Here is a 17,272-nt window from a genome sequence, read left to right as displayed (position 1 = left end):
AAATCTTCCAAAACATATGAGTATCATGTATATGTTAAATAGCTTTATAATTAATATAAAGGTGTATATCTCTTAAACACAAAGGTTTTTTTTTATCAAGTTAACGTAAGAATCATTTACATGTTTTCATTGTAGCTGACATATAAAACATTGTTATTATACTAAATAGTTCCCGTGCATTATGCACGGGCCTAAAACCTAGTTACTATCACTATTCAATAATATAGTTGCAACAATCCATTAAGCATTAAGGATTAGGGAGTAGCCTTAGAATTGATAATATCCACGGCCTGTAACAGTCTGATTAAATCCCATCTAACGGTGCAAGACAGATCTCGCGGCACCTTGCCATTTCACCTTCTCTTCCCCCCTCCCTCTCTTTTTGTCTCTCTTTCTGATTTCTGCAATCATCAGATCAAGCCCTAAACAAAAAAACCATCAACTTTCCTACCAAATTCATCCTCCAAACACAATCAAACCCCCTACAATTATCAAAAATACTCGACGATCAATCAAGGTAAGCTTCAATTTCCATTTCATAATGTTCTAATTTTTCCATCGATCAGAAAATATCAATTATGTAACTACGATTTGATGATTTGATAAACCAACATTTTTGAAACAATTGTCACGGAAATGATTTCTTATGACGATTCATGTTAGCTGACCCCAAATCATTTTGCGACTTAAGGTTTTGTTGTTGTGTTGTGTAGTAGTGCACTGAAAATTGATTTAATTTTGATTTGATAGTAGAGCAGTGAAAGTGGAACGATGAATTTTCTGCTGCGGCAAAGCCCTAGCGCCGCAGCAGCAGCAGCAACGCCAGCAGCAGCGCCAGCAACGGCTGATCAACTTCCACCAATATCGCCGTGGTTGAGGAAAACACCGTCGCAGAGTGTGACCACTTTAGAGGGATTAATTGCGGAAGATCATTCGAATGTAGTGGATTATACTACTGAAATTAATCGTGATTCTTTTACTAGTGATAATAGTGGTAAATTAAGTTCTGCAAGTTCTAAGGATTTTTCTCCTCTTGTGGATAAACATGTTGATGTTACGGAAGATGAAGGCTGGATCACCATTCCTTGCAGTACGTTTACTCTTTTTTGTCGATTTCGTTTTCGATTTGAATTGTTGAATTTCGTTGTGGTATGAGTACTTTTATTTAAACATATATGAAGATCGTAGCTCTGAGTGTGATCATAGCTCATTGATTATTCATTTAGGATTTTATGTTTCGATGGAATCACCTATTTTTTATTACAAAGGTTTTTCAACATTCTTCCTCATGATGGACCTCTATTTACCAATGAATAATGTGTTTCCATATTCATTTGAGCTTTGAATTATTTCTTGATTAGTCCTAACTCCTAAGTTTGTGTCTATCCTTGCCATATTGATCCTAGGTAATTTTAAAACAGTTTTATGTGTTAAATTTTGCTGCTTTTTTTCAAATAAAGAAATTTTTTTTTGTCCAAATTCTCATTCTTCTTGCTGCTCCTTTGCACTCACCATGCTGAAATGGTCAATCAAAAGATCAGAGTAGTTTTTTTCCTTTTAAATTGGTGAGCTGTAATTAGATTCAATGGGGAAAGGGTATCAGCAACATGGGTTTTATCATAAATAAATCAAACATGGAATAATTGAGGGAAAACTCTCCAAACACACAATGTATGTTTTCAATTCTTCCTAATTGCTTTTGTCTTTTACTTGCACTTTGTTGGTACTTTGATAGCCATTTCCTAAATGTTTCTGTTTTTATGGTATGGGATGTTCTTGTCTCGCCATCTGTATGTATCCCCAAATGAACCACAGGTAGGCATTTGCCTCTGGGTCTTCACAATTTGGGGGTTGAGGCGAGAGTAATTTGAGTAGAGTAGGTAATTTGTCGTTGTATAATATTTGCTTTCTCAAAGGTCATTTGAGTAATGTTCATATTGACATGTTTCTTATTTGGGAAACTACTTTCTTGTTATGTTGAGAGCTAGATTTTGCACAAGGGTACGAATTGGAAACAGAACTGAGGTTTTGGAAGGGTGAGATGTAGGCGAATTTGCTTTTGTCATCAGAGAAGTTGCCCTTAATTACCTCTTCATTGGAAAAACATTGACTATCTGATTACTTCGCTACAAATAGGAATTAAGCCATAGTTAATTGAGATGCGTAATTTAACCCATCAATATACAAAGCTATAATATTGCCTGATGAAGAATGTTTATTGAATTTGTTAGGGGTAGCTGGTAAATTTTCTCATGTACCAGGTATATGTGGGGTGGGGACAGTTTGATGTTCAAGGCAACATCTTTCTTTTATGTGTGCTCATGTTGTCTGGATTTTGTTTCGGAATATTCTAATTTCAGTGGTGAAAGAGTTTGTAGCAGGTTTTAAATGTTGCTTTGTTTTGAGGCTCTGATTTGTTTCAAATCGCTGCAATCGTTTCATATATTTTGACTGACCACCAGAGGCGCTTTTGACTTTGCAATATTTTTATTATTGGTATCTCTGAATATTTTCATGTCCCCCTTAGAGGTCACATTTGTTCATTTAATCTGGCCATGCTATATGAACTTTTACTTTCTTTCTTTATTTTGTTTTCATATAAATCTCATGTTCGGGTTATTTTTATGTGTTTACCAGTGTTCATGGGTTGGATACCTCACGTCTTTTAAATCTCACTAATTTAAATGGTTGTGTCTGCTTGCTTTTATACATCATTTTAGGTGGTTCTAATAATTGGTATGCATATGCAGAGAATCTTCCTGATGACTGGAGTGGTGCTCCAGATATACATGAGTTCCAGTCTTTCGACCGTTCATTTGTTTTCCCTGGTATCAATTTTTCTCTTGCTTTCTACTGTTCTATCATGCATTCATATTGCTTACATGTTCTGTGAGCTGAGGACGAACCTACACTTGATCACGCAGGGGAGCAGGTTCACATCTTAGCATGTTTGTCTGCATCCAAACAGGACACTGAGATCATAACTCCATTCAAAGTTGCTGCTGTGATGAATAAAAATGGTTATGGACCGGGTGCCAAGGCTCGGAATGGAAATGCTGCAGAACAAGAATCCCTTTCTGGAACTCAGCCAATTGAGCTTGATGATAATGTAGATTCAAAGAATGTAAATAAGCATCAAGATGTGTCTGCGAGTGAGTCTTACCTTAGAATGGAGAATCATAGAAGAATAACGCAAACATTACTGCAGAGATTTAAGGACTCCCACTTTTTTGCGCGAATTGCTGAGTCAGGAGAACAGCTATGGTCAGACAGAAGCACATTAGAAGCGCTTGATGGTGTAGATGACACTGATAGTACAGAGAACAATAATATGAATGGCTCAAGCACGTCAATAAGCGCGGTGATTGATAGTGGAAGGTTTGATGCCCGGGCTTCTGGTGGTTTGGCTAGAAATTTTGTCAAGTGCTGCTCTCTTGCTAACGGAGACATAGTGGTATGTTTCAAAAATAACCTTTTTGCATCTGCATTTTTTTATACTTCCTAATTTCAAGAAATTGTGATTCATATAAAAACTTATGCTTTCTGATATCCATGCTACATTTGTTTTTCTTCTTCTTCTTATCTCACTTATTTTCTCTTATCCTTATTCTTGTTTGGAAGGATGCAGGTTCTTTTACAAATGAATGTTGGTGTTGATTCTTTGAGAGATCCTATACTAGAGATTCTTCAATTTGAGAAACATCTTGATAGAACAACGGCTCTAGAAAGCGATATAGTCAAGGAAGAGCACAGTCCATGCGGGGAATTGTTAAAATGGTTGCTTCCTTTAGATAATTCCCAACTCCCTATTAGTCGGCCTTTATCCCCACCTTTACTTAATTCATCTCATAAAACAAGCTTTTCTGCTTCAAGTGGTTCACAACTTTTTTCTTTTGGAAACCACTTTAGAAGTTATTCTATGTCATCACTACCACAGAATACTGCTCCTGCAGCATCACCATCTGTATCCACTGCTTCTTCAAAGCCTAATGTTGGTGTAGAAGATTGGGATCGTTTTGCATCACAAAAGTCCCTAAAAAGTCCAAGAAGTGGAAGCCAGGGTTTGCTGTCCTTTCGTGGAGTTGCATTGGAGCCAGAAAGATTCTCTGTTTGTTGTGGTCTGGAAGGCATTTACATACCAGGAAGAAGGTGGAGGAAACAGCTTGAAATCATTCAACCTGTTGATATCCACTCATTTGCTGCAAACTGCAATACAGATGACCTGCTCTGTGTTCAGATAAAGGTAGGATGTGAAATTTGAAAGTCATGATTTTGTCTTATATAGTAAAATGTGTATAATGAACGGGAATATTTAGTCTCATAATTTTCTTACAGGCTTGGTTCAAGAATTGCACTACAATTGGTTTAATAATTTCTGCTTTTATTTGCAGAATATCTGTCCACCGCATTTTCCAGATATTGCTGTATATATAGATGCTATAACTATTATCTTGGAAGAGGCGTCAAAGGCAGGGCCACCATTGTCTGTTCCAATTGCATGTGTTGAAGCTGGTACCGACCATAGTCTACCGAATTTGGTCCTAAGGTTGTTCTTACCCCGGAAAACTTGTTTAATTTTGTTTTTTTTTGTAAGTAAATAGATTTTATTGGTTGGTTTGTGTTCTCTTTCTTGAAGAGCACCTGTATGGCTAGTTTTCCTCTAGTGGGGTTGATTACGGCACAACTTTACTTCTTTGGAAGACTTTTCTCCTACTTGTGGTTGGCATTAGAGGTCGACTCATCTTGCTGTACCCCTCAATGTCAGGATTGATTGTCTAGAGACTAGATATACCATCTTCTAGTCTCTTTTCTATCTTTGCCAATCCTACATGCTTATAAAATTTAAAAAACTATTGTTTCAGGCCTTATTCTATGTAGAATTCCTTAAACTTTTAGACATTATTCTGTGCAACATCAACATTACGGTAATGGCTATCGAGAGACTCCCTAGGCAAGGTAAAGGGGATCAAATATATGTAGCCCTTGTGGGATTTGAGAAATTGTTTCCAATTGACCCGTCATAATATGTAATGATTCTGTTATGAATGAGAAGAACATGCAGTTTGAGGCTTTGAGCCCTTTCTAAGTTAGTCCATTTTATCCTAAAGCTCAGGTGTCATCTCTTTGGTGGCCTAGCAAAACCAACCTGTATAAACTTTATTATTGTCACTGAAGCAGGGGGCCAGGGACCAAATCAAGTTGGTTTGCAGTTCATATTAGCACCATTATTGCAAGCTACTAATTGATCGAACATGTTCCTTTCTGGATCTCCCTGTATTCTTTTTGTCTCTCTTATATATTCACTATTTGTGCAAGGGATTGGCCTTTGAAATCGAGAACTGTGCTACAGACTGAGGTGATGGAGGTGTCTTGTACTTCTTTTGTTGATGACTTGGAAGATTAATTAGGAGTTGCACCTTTCTGAATGAAAAGGAGATTAATCAATCTGGTAAAACTGAGTAAAAAGATGGAAATGGATGATCACATCCATGTGTAGAGAAGTGTGCTTCTCTCTTTGAAAAGTAATTAAAATGACGTGAAAAATTATCTGACCTCTTTTAAAATCTCATCACGGACCTTACTTTTATTCTGGCAAGAAGCTGTACAATAAGCTGCTGATTTCTGCTGGAGCTTGGCTCTAAATTTGATGCTGTAGAAGTGATAAGAGGCAGAAAAGATTTTCTTTTTATAAGAGGCAGAAAAAAAAATTGTTTCATAAGAGGGATTATTTTTTTTTGGCCTGGGTTTTCCCTGTATTTTTTTGTATAAATGATGCACTATTATTTCTGTTAAAAAAATCGGTTGTAGCCGTTATTGGTGTAGTTATGTTTAGTGAAAGTGCAAGGGTTATGTCAAGAGTTGCTGCAATGGATTGTGCAACTTCTAATTTAAGAGATCTTAACTATGTATTTAAATTGACTAAACCGACACTTTCTAGCGCAAGGAAATCTTAAGAATATTACATCTTTCGAAGTGAAGAAGTACAGATAACAGTTATTATATATTGGGTTTCTGTACGATGCCTCATAGGCAATGAGTTTCCTTTTCCCTGGTCTCTCTGTATGCTATAATTAAAAATTGTCATGTGCAACATCAGTCTTTCTATGGTTAAGCCTTTGTCCAGCTTATCGCAGCTAGCTAGAAAACTCTCTAGGGGGGTTATGTGTGGTTCTAGGTTGAGAATCCATTCATTTTTTTCAGGTTTTTTTTTACCTCCTTTACACCCACCCACTGACACCACCCCTCCCTTTTTTTTTAATTGTATTGTGAAGTCATAGAATATGCTCTCTTTTTGCATCTTTGCTGTCATATTGTTTGTGAAGTTTTGGGGTTTGAAATTAAGGTAAGAGTGCTTAAAATGTAATTCTTGGTGAATAACTAACTTACGGCCTGTTTTTTTTATATCACTGCCACTTTTAGTAGTCGTACTCATTGTGATCACGTTTAATTTGAAAACTGGGAACTGCTTCCCTAACTTCCATGATCCTGGTTTTGGATTTTTGTTAATAGAACAAAAAAGTGAACAAAAAAGGGTAATGAAGAGGCCCTTAGGAGATACGCTTTAACTATAGTTTTTGCTTCTATACCTAGTAGCCTTTTCTTAAAAGAAAAACCATGCATTAACTATATTTGAAATATGGTCACTTTGCTATGCCAATCACTTATCATAGCATTTTCCTGGTTGTGAATAAATCTTATTGTAGGAGGGGTGAAGAGCACTCTTTTATCCTTAAGCCAGCTATATCAGCGTTAAAGAAGTCTAGGATACCTGATGATAAGATTTCTAAGTTGCATACAAGAACTGGAAGCAAAGCAACAAGCACACGGCTGCCTCCAGTAGCTGTTGAAGGATCGATGGATGAATCTGCTTCTCACAAGTATGCCATACTGGTATCATGTCGTTGTAACTACTCTGGTAATCCTTCTTGCTCTTAAACGTGTCGATGTTGATTCTTTACGTGAGTAGTTCTGTCGTTGACTTCAATATTTTCTACAGAATCGAGACTTTTTTTCAAGAAGCCCACTGATTGGCGACCACGCATCTCAAGGGACTTTATGATATCAGTTGCATCTGAAATATCAAAAGAAACTCCCGATTTTACTGGAAAAGTCTCTCAGCTGCCGGTTCAGGTATCTTGCCAAACACCACCTATAAAGAGTTTTTTTTGTTCTCATGAACTATTAATGGTTTGTCTAATGATTGTGAACTTTTCAGGTGTTGACTCTTCAGGCGTCAAACCTTACGTCTGAAGATCTTACCTTGACTATACTTGCTCCAGCATCATTTACACCACCTCCTTCAGTGCTGTCACTAAATTCTACGCCGTCATCACCAATGAGCCCATTTGGTGGATTTGCTACAACACAAATAAGCACAGTAACTCGTCTCTCAGAGAACCAAATACAAAGTGCTCCCCAGTCTCTTTCTTCTGATCAGAAGGCTGTTCCAGTTGCAGATGTCATTCCAACAACTGCTTTGAGCTGTACTCACTTGTGGCTGCATAGTAGGATTCCATTAGGGTAATTTCCACTCTGCTTCTTTGGTTCTTCCAATCATCTTTCCATTTGTAAGGTGTAATGCCGGAGTTTGGCTTTGACACTGGTTTATTGTGGTCCTATCAGATGTGTTCCTTCTCAATCCACTGCCAAGATCAAGCTTGAGCTGCTGCCATTGACAGATGGCATAATTACGCTTGACACTTTGCAAATTTATGTTAAGGAGAAAGGTAATTTATATGTTGATACGAATAAATTGAAGACACGTCTATGCTTAGAAGTTATCTTGGCCCATTTAATCTTTTCTGCAAGAGTGCAAGCTGCTGATGTGCAGTGTTTCATACTTTGGGGACCTTATATCTTTGGCTCATCTGGAGCTTTCATATCAAGTACTTTGTGTTTTGTCTCAATACTGCATGAGTTGTTGGGGACAGCTTTGGTCCATTAAAGTTACAGATTTGCACTTTAATGACTTGGCTTTTATCTCTCTTTTTCTTATACACACAAACACACGTTGCACTTAGCAATTACTTTGCTTCTCTGTTGGTGCTGAGAGAGAGTAGGTATGAAGTACTTTGATATGTGAAAAAGTAGGAATATATAGGGAAAAAAGAAGGATAAGCACAATGTGTTCCACTTACTTGCTCTGAGGACCTTTACGCATTTGAACACCCTTGCGAACAAGAAGCTTTTCTTTTTCCATTAAGCTCAAGTCCAGACAGTGATTTAGGCAGACAATTAGAAGGGGGACAGAAAGCTGTATTACTTCTTAGAGCATGCACGGTGTTTTCAAATTCTTGTTAGTTCCTATTTCTTTTCCTTTGTCCGATCAATCCAGGGCATTTAGATTTGCACCCCAAAGCTTGACTTGGCGACCTTCTCATATACTCGTATCGCAAAAGACCTGGAAGCAGCGTCTTTACTTTAAATAACAGCTTCTTTTTTGAATGAATAATAAGTGTCCTCCAATTTCTTTCTATAGCAGCGTCTGCGTAGAGGCGAGAGATAGAAAAAGATAAAAATAAGGACCTATGTGATAGGAGAGCGATAGAGAGAACTTTTTGCGAGATTTACTGATGTTGGCATGTTGCAATTAATATTGACCTTCCATATATGACAAATTTTGCTATAAAAAAAAGACGAAGTATGATGCTAGATCAATGAACATTTTGATGTCCAATTTAATGACTAAGTACACTAGTCACTAATCATCTAGAATCAGGCTAAAAATACCTTTAGGCTTTAGCCAACCACTTCCGTTTGTCTCAGATTTCTATCAGCAACAATTCTATTTCTTTAAGTCTTCTTCATGAAACTTGCTTGTCATGTTTCTTCGACAGGGTAGAGTGGATCGATGAGATAGTCCTAGGATATTTGAAGATGGCAAGGAGTGGGGTTTGCTAATGAGAGGTGGTCTTTGGAAATGCGATGGATTTCACATGTCAGGAGAGATCTATTCTCTTACTTTTATGAGTAAAAGATGGGGCTAAATGAGGAATAGCAAATTTGTAATGGTATTGTGAGGTTCGGGATTTATGGTACTTGAAGAAACTCAAGGAGAGATATTGATCAGTATGGGATCTTAACATTTGATTAACACCACAATGTTAAGGCTTAATCCTCCTGTTCTCATGGAAGTTGTGACATCCTTATTGCGAAGAAAAAAGTCCTTATCAGAATTCAGTAGTAGTGTGATGACCTCATGATACTCTGGACTTTCACTATTGTGGTTTCTGAAGCTTAGTCTTACAAGAGTTATGGTACACAGACTAAAGGGTCAGTGTTATGCTATAGTCTACTCCATAATGGCATTGGATTTGAGAAGCAAGCCACTAATGCCGAAGTTCTGACAGAATTTTTTCAGGCTAGGTGCTCAGATCTCTAGGCAGCATTTATGGGTGAGAGAGCTGACATGGCTCATAGAACTTAAAAACCTCGCGTCTTTTAGATAGCCTGTGGTTGTTTGGTTTGGCTCAAAGTTGTCTTCAGCAAGTAGGAAAGATGTTAATGTGCAAGTCTCCTGAGTGTGTCTCACTGTCTCTTATGTTGACATTGATGCGTATGAGGAGCAGCATGTTCGAAAATGATATGAAATAGAGGTAGTAATTATGTAGAGTTCTAGTTCTGTTAGAATTCTATGTAAATTAGGGTTTTATTTAATTAAGTGTTTAAGTGATAAAGGAATCCTATGATACTTAGGAGTCTAATTCCTTATCAGAATCTAAGTAGGAGTTTTATTATTTTGCTAATTATCTATGATAGGCGTGTGATATAGATAATTATAGGTTATTATTTATCTTTATCCTTAAGATGGAGATAGATAAGTTTATTAGTTATTATCTTTAAGTTTTACTAGTCCTAGTAGGTTTAGGAGATCTTGTAGTATAAATAGGCTATTTCGGCCATAATAATTATGATGCGTATGAGGAGCATCATGTTCGAAAATGATATGAAATAGAGGTAGTAATTATGTAGAGTTCTAGTTCTGTTAGAATTCTATGTAAATTAGGGTTTTATTTAATTAAGTGTTTAAGTGATAAAGGAATCCTATGATACTTAGGAGTCTAATTCCTTATCAGAATCTAAGTAGGAGTTTTATTATTTTGCTAATTATCTATGATAGGCGTGTGATATAGATAATTATAGGTTATTATTTATCTTTATCCTTAAGATGGAGATAGATAAGTTTATTAGTTATTATCTTTTAAGTTTTACTAGTCCTAGTAGGTTTAGGAGATCTTGTAGTATAAATAGGCTATTTCGGCCATAATAATAAGGGTGTTGTTTTTTTGTTTAAAGATTAAACGTAAGTTTATGATTGATTTTGGACGTACTTAATTCCAAGATTTCATTGTTTTTAGAGAGTGAATCTAAATACAAGAACCTTAGATTTAGGCGAGTGAAACCTAAAACTAAGCGAGATTTGCGTGAGTTAGTGAGTGAAGCTAATAAACCAATCTCAAATCCTTTCCTAATTCAAGTTTAAGGTGAGTGAAGCCCTAAAAGTGAATTAGAACCCTTAGTGGAGATTAACTGAGTGAAGGTTATTCGAAGCTAAGCAGATTCCGTTCGCGGAATCATATCAGACATACTGCTCTTTTGGACAGGGTTTGTTCATGGGGTTATTTTATATAGGAAAATGGCTTTCTTAAAAGCTGTTCAGTTCACGTATAGCATGTCTTCAAATCCTTCCAGGTTTAACAGCTCTTTGATTTAATTATTAGGACATGTTAAATTGATAAGGGGTGATGTGGTAGAAACCAACAGGTACAGCAAGAAATAAAAAGAGGAAAATAATATAGAACAAAGGGATAGTTAGTTGTATTGATAAAAACTAGAGAAGTATTACCAAATACAACCCTCACTCAACAGAGAAAAATAATATAGAACCAAGAGATAGTTAGTTGTATTGATAAAAACCAGAGAAGTAATACCAAATACAACCCTCACTCTTTGAGAAGCAAGGACTCTCCAAAGAAATCTCACTCACTATTACAAAATTCAAGATGATTTTCTTCTCTCACATCAGCTCTTATCTGTAGCTCTCATTCTCAGATATTTACAATAACTAACTTGTCAGTGGTGACAGTAAATCACAGCCAATCACAGCAGAATATTCCTTGCCCATATCTAATTGTGAGGTGGGATAGGTGAGGTGGCTAAATGTTGAGCATTGCCTTTTTTTTACCCCTTCTGACAGAAGTACTCAGTTTGCTAGTAATGGCTCCATTTTGATTCCTTGCATTACCCCGCTCCCAAAGAGCCACCTTGTCCTCAAGGTAGAAGGAAGGAAATCTGGAATTAACAGTAGCAAATTCTTCCCAAGTGGCTTCGTATGCCGGTAAGTGTTGCCATTTAATGAGCATCTCAGGTATGGGTGAATTGAGGTCACCAGAAGACCTGAAATCCAAAAGAGATTCAGGTTGGACGTCTAATATGAGATCAGGTGTGAGTTGAGGAGGGATAGTACGCGAGCTAGGAGGTGGACCAACAGATTTCTTGAGCTGAGATACATGGAAAACCGGGTGGATCCTTGAATCTGGGGGTAATTGGAGCTTGTAAGCAACTGATCCAACTCTCTGGATGATCTGGAAAGGACCCTAGTAGCTGAGAGATAGTTTCTCATTGGCATGATGGGAGAGGGACCTTTGTCTATAAGGCTGCAATTTGAGGTATACATAATCCCTAATTGAAAACACAAGTTCATGCCTCTTGCCATCTGCATACATTTTCATCTTGTGTTGAGAACTTGAGCCTTAAGCAAGTGATTTTCTAGATCATCCAGAATTGCATCTCTTTCAATCATTTGTTCCTCCAAAGATGAAATGGCAGCCTGTATAGGCAAAAATCTGATGATGGGTGGAGGGTGTCGGCCATAAAGACCCTTGAATGGGGTCCATTTCGTTGAAGAATGAAAGCTAGTATTGTACCAATACTCGGACCAATGAAGCCACTGTGACCAAGAGCTAGGCCTGCCATTTAAAAGCATCTTAAGTAAGATTCCACACTCTTATTTACCACTTCGGTCTGGCCATCCGATTGTGGATGGTAGGCTTTGCTACGCTGCAATGAGATCCCTTGTAACCTGAAAAACTCTTTCTAAAAGGAGCTGAGAAATTTTGTCTCTGTCCGAAACAATCGAGGTAGGTAGCCCATGGAGCCTGACGATTTCCTTGACAAAGCTGCCACGGATGGTGCTGAAAAGGGATGCTTGAGGCATAAGAAGTGGCCATATTTTGTCAGCCTATCCCCCACCACTAATATGGTGTCAAAACCCTTGGACTTGGGCAGTCCCTCCACGAAGTTGAGGCTGATATCTTCCCACACTTGTTTGGGAATTGGTAATGGCTGAAGCAAACCCCAGGACTCACTCAGAGATGAACGCTTGTTTTGTTGACATGTATGGCAAGCAAGGACATACCGGGCCAATATTACTCACTAGCTAGCCTTTTGTATGTTTTTATATCCCCCGGGTGACCACCTACCAGGGAATCATGGTACTCTTTCAAAAGAGAATTTACCAAGGAAGACCGTTTTGGAAGCACGAGTCTCCCCTTGTAGAATAGAGTTCCATGGAGGAGGGTATACCCTTTCGGAACCTGTTTTCCCCCTTGTATATCCTGGGTGAGCTGGGAAATGAAGGGATCTTGCTGTATTTGTGATAGGAGCTGCTCCCAAGGGACATGGCTGGTAGTGAGGAGTGCTCCCAATCCAGCAGCAGAGTGGTCCTGCCTAGATAAGGCGTCGGCCACTACATTAGTGGAGCCCGACCGGTATACGATGTCAAATGTGAAGCCCATGAGCTTGCTAACCCGCCTTTGGTGCTCGGTCCTATTTCTCGTTGCTCCATGAGAAGTTTTAAGCTCTGTTGATTGGTTTTAATAAGGAACCTTCGCCTTAGAAGGTAGTGCCTCCATTTTAAAACAGCTAAAACAATTGCCATCAACTCTCTTTCATAAATGGATTTGAGTTTAGCTCGGTGACCCAAAGTCTGGCTGAAGAAAGCCACAGGATTGTCATCTTGAGAGAGGACAGCTCCTATCCCAAAACTCAAAGCATCGGTCTCCACCGTAAAAACCTTAGTGAAATCCGGTAGAACCAAAGTAGGGACTGTAGTCATTGCTTGTTTGAGTGCTTCAAAGGCAGCAGTAGCCTCGTTCCATAGGAAGTTATCTTTCTTCAATTGCTGAGTTAGAGGGGCTGCTATGTTGGCATAACCAGCCACAAATTTTCGGTAATACCCCGTGAGGCCCAAAAAATCCCTGAGGGATTTTAGATTCTGTGGTAAAGGCCATGACAGAACTCAAGTTGAATTCGGCTTGATGCAACTCAAGTTGACCAAGCTTTTGATAGTTTTTACTAATTTTCAAGCTGTCTCTTGTCAATATATATTGCTCTTTTAAATCTTTCCTGTTTGTACTATATATACATGGGTAGGAGGTCTTGGCTTGCTGATCATTTGAATCTGCTCTTGTAAATCCTTTTGCCTTGATGGCTTTTCCTAGGACTCTGGTCTAAATAGAACTTGCAACATCTATCCACTATAATTGTGCATCCTGAAGATCAATGATATTAGGCTAGTAAATTTTGCTCAAGATAGTCTCTCTCCCCTATCCCACCCCCCCCCCCCCCCCCCCCCCGCCCCCAAACCGAACTCTCTGTTTCTTTCATCAGATTTAAAGGGAAAAGGATTTCTGTTAGTGAAGGTCGCATTCCTCTCACTCGTTCAGAAAAAACAGAGCTTTATATATAGTCTTCCCTGTTGTGGCTTCATTTCATCTTCACTTGGAGAATCTTTCATCGGAAGCCCTTTTCTCAGGGTGGAGTGGGTGTCAATTACTATCAAGTACTTGTCTTTGGAAAGAGAAAGCTGGACAGTTTTAGTCAATCCAGCATATCTCAGTTATTAGATTCTTCCTTGTACCTTGGAACTTATCAACCTGCATCAATATATCTCTTTTATCTGATTTGTATCACATCAGTGTTTTACTTTAGATGTGAGTTTAAAGTATCAATGTATGCATATAGCACTTGGTGATGTTTATAAATGGTTAGAAAGAGAATTATGAGATCTTGTTCAGATTGGAAAGCTCTTATGTACATTTACCTTTTATCTTTAGTAATTTGTATTTAGGTGAGACAAATGTCTCTTTTAAGGTTATAGCTATATGTTTTTAAGCAGTAGAAAAGCTGTTCAAGTTGAACACATACTAATTCAAATATTTCGCCTTCAACAGGTATAACTTATGTCCCTGAGAATGCATTGAAGATCAATGCGACTTCTAGCATTGCTACCGGAATCATCTAGCTTGTTTTGATTCACATTCTTTGTATTTTGTATGTTCTCTTAACGAAAAAACTCAAATGAAGGGGAGTGTTTGCTCCAGTTGTACATCATCGGAATATTTTTTTTCTCTTTTTCCATTTTCGTTGATGTAGGACATGAATTTGAGGTGCTCATATGTCTACCTCAAGATATAGAGACAGATTTATGTCTCAAGGTTTGTTTTCGAGGCTTTTCTATATAAGGTGGAGATATGGTCTCTGTTACTTACTCTGCTATACTATATATGAATGAAATTATACTAGATTTTGCTGCTCTATGTAGATGCATCATGTGAAATACTCTATTCAGTTTCAGTTCAACCCTAGAATCCATATGTTGCTTGAATCGTGTGTTTTCCGAGACAAGCTAGGTGGGTGATGTATGTAAGTTATTTCGCGGTACTTCTTGCTCTCACTCGTGTTATTGTCTCTAACTTCTCAAGACTCCGGCACTTTGGCCTGTTAGACGTGTTGAGATCATATATCCATTAATATTGCCAGTTCCGTGCGTTTAAGCACAGCTTTAATGACAGTGATCAAAACCTATAACAGGTAAATGCTTTATTTTCGAATCACTCGGAAAAAAACATTACATGAGTGAGGCCAGGGGCTTTCTTTGAACACAGCGTTTATATAATTGGATAGATTTCCTAAATTACGTTGCTAGTCATTATGTATTACTCCCTCTAGTCTTTATTAGTTTATCCGTTTCTTTTCCATAAAATTTTAGGAGATCCAATGTCGTGGGGATATAGAAGGAAAGAGAAACTATTATTTTATGTTAGAGTTGAATGTATGTGTAGTGTTATTTCAAAAATCGAAATAAAAAAATGGGTAAACTAATAAAAAACAAAATTCGAATAAACTAATAAAGAGCGAAGGCAGTATGCCAGTATGTCTTGTTGTTCTACTATCAGAATATTCCGTTGCCTCTTCTAATCAGTAGGGACTGTTATCACCGTCTCCGTATTATTTACTTGACGTAAATCCAAGATGCCGAGAACAAAATTCCTTCAGACAGTAGGCGTGTAAGTCTTATGAAATTTGTCCAAAATGATGAATCGGGAAAGCAAATACAGAATTACTTTATTAACAAGTCTTTCTTCAAGTACCTTCTTTGGCAAAGTTACAAAAAGCTTATATTCCTTCCCCTTAAATCCTTGGTTGTGTTTTGTTTTTACTGTCTTCCTTATATATTTAAAATCATATATTTAACTTTTAGTATCTTACTTATATTCACCTTTTCAATAAATGATTGTTCGGAAATATTTCTAAAGAAAAATTGCTGAAGTACAAAGAAAGTATTATACTTGCATAATCTATCTTAATAAGCCTTTTAAAAAGTAAATTGAAAAACTTAGCTTCCATTGATGGTTTTTGTAAGGGTTTTCGTCAATTTTTATTGGTGGTAGCCTGAAGTTTTTATTTTTTATTTGCTTTTATAAGTTCTGATTTTCTCGTAGATGGACTTCAAACGAGCTCGTTGCCCTAGAACCTTGTTGGAATATGCAATAGGGTTTCCCCCCTTGAGTCAACACTGTTCCTAGGCCATACCTCGATGCATACGTTTCCACCGTAAAAGGCTGGGAAAAGTCTGGCATTTTAAGAATGGGAGCCTGTGTCATGGCCATTTTGAGAGTATTAAATGCCTGAGTAGCTTCTGAACTCCACCCAAAATTCTCCTCCTTCAACTGAACCGTGAGAGGATGAGCTATTGTAGCGTAGCCCTTGATGAATTTTTTGTAATACCCTGTTAATCCCAAGAACCCTCTGAGTTCTTTGAGGTTCTTTGGAAAAGGCCAGCGCACCATAGTCTCAATCTTGTTGTGATCTACTGCCACACAATTGTTGGAAATAACGTAGCCTAAGTATGCCAACTTCATATCTTCCAAAGTCACACTTCTTACCGTTGGCATATAGGTAACGATGAGCCAGCACCTCCAAAACAGTCCGTAAGTGCTCCACGTGTTGCTCTCTACTCTTACTGTACGCCAGAATATCGTCGAAGAAGACCAATACGAACTTCCTAAGGGCCTAAAACATTGTTCATCAGAAAGGTGGCAGGTGCATTAGTGAGCCCAAAAGGCATCACTAGCCACTCATAATGCCCTTCATGTCTTCTAAAACCTGTCGTTTGCACATCCTCCTTTATTCTTATTTGATAATAACTGGATTTAAATCCAGTTTGGTGAAGACAATGGCGCCTCCTAACTCATCAAGTAGCTCATCTATGATGGGGATTGGGTACTTATTCGGTACAGTCAACTTATTTAGGGCTCTGTAATCCACACAGAAACGCCACAAATCGTCTTTTTTTTTTAACTAGTAAAATCGAAAAAAGGGCTTTGGGAAGGTTGAATTATGTCCTTCTCTTTCTTTGATTGAAGTTCTCTTTCGCTCAATCTTCTTATTTCTCCATTGAATTTTGCAAATCGGTTTGGAGGAATTAACCAACGCTTCGATGGATGGCACTGAGTTAAATAAATTAGAAGAGTGAAATTGTTTTGAGCCTGACCTAGAACTTCTAACTTTAATTGCTGAATCCATAGCCTGGTCCACAGCTTGACTTCAGCCCTTAACTCTTCATTAAGCCCATTTATAAAGTGCCCTTTTGCGATTTCTTCTGGAACTCCCACCGGAAGGGCCATTATTTCAATAAATCTCCGTTAATACTCTATCACTGTACCCACCTGTTTCAAAGCCAATCCCTGTTTGTGGAGGCTTCTAGAGGTAACCGACCGGAATTGTCTTAAGATCAGATTCTTCATCTCATGTTCCCATTGAAACCAAAGGAGTGGATCTCCTTCCAATGCCACCACAACAACTTCCATCTTCTCCTCCTTCGACAACCGCTAAAATTTGAAATACTAAGAAAGTGACCAACAAGCGTCAAGTGAAGAGAAGGAAGGAAGCTGGAGAAGTTACAAAGTCGGGAAAAATGAAAAAAAAA

The 17,272-nt window shown here is 37.9% G+C and overlaps 1 protein-coding gene across 2 annotated transcripts; it reads left to right on the top strand.

The window, feature by feature from the left end:
* Positions 1-320: 320 nt before the first annotated feature.
* LOC104897980 (hypothetical protein) lies at positions 321-14,598 on the top strand. 2 transcript variants are annotated; one of them, XM_010684963.4, is made up of 11 exons: positions 321-517; positions 754-1,090; positions 2,751-2,828; positions 2,925-3,454; positions 3,629-4,243; positions 4,392-4,546; positions 6,705-6,916; positions 6,998-7,131; positions 7,217-7,521; positions 7,624-7,727; positions 14,235-14,598. In XM_010684963.4, the coding sequence occupies exons 2-11, from the start codon at positions 772-774 to the stop codon at positions 14,303-14,305; spliced, it is 2,523 nt and encodes an 840-aa protein (XP_010683265.1). In that variant the 5' UTR covers positions 321-517; positions 754-771; the 3' UTR covers positions 14,306-14,598. The 2 variants fall into 2 exon arrangements, with proteins under 2 accessions (XP_010683265.1, XP_010683264.1); XM_010684962.4 differs by having other exon boundaries at positions 322-517; positions 751-1,090.
* Positions 14,599-17,272: the final 2,674 nt, after the last annotated feature.

The sequence above is a fragment of the Beta vulgaris genome, chromosome 6 (genome assembly GCF_026745355.1).
Source record: "Beta vulgaris subsp. vulgaris cultivar EL10 chromosome 6, EL10.2, whole genome shotgun sequence".
NCBI classification, from domain to species: domain Eukaryota; kingdom Viridiplantae; phylum Streptophyta; class Magnoliopsida; order Caryophyllales; family Amaranthaceae; genus Beta; species Beta vulgaris.
Note: the sequence above shows the minus strand (reverse complement) of the source record. Positions and strands in the feature narration are given on the sequence as shown.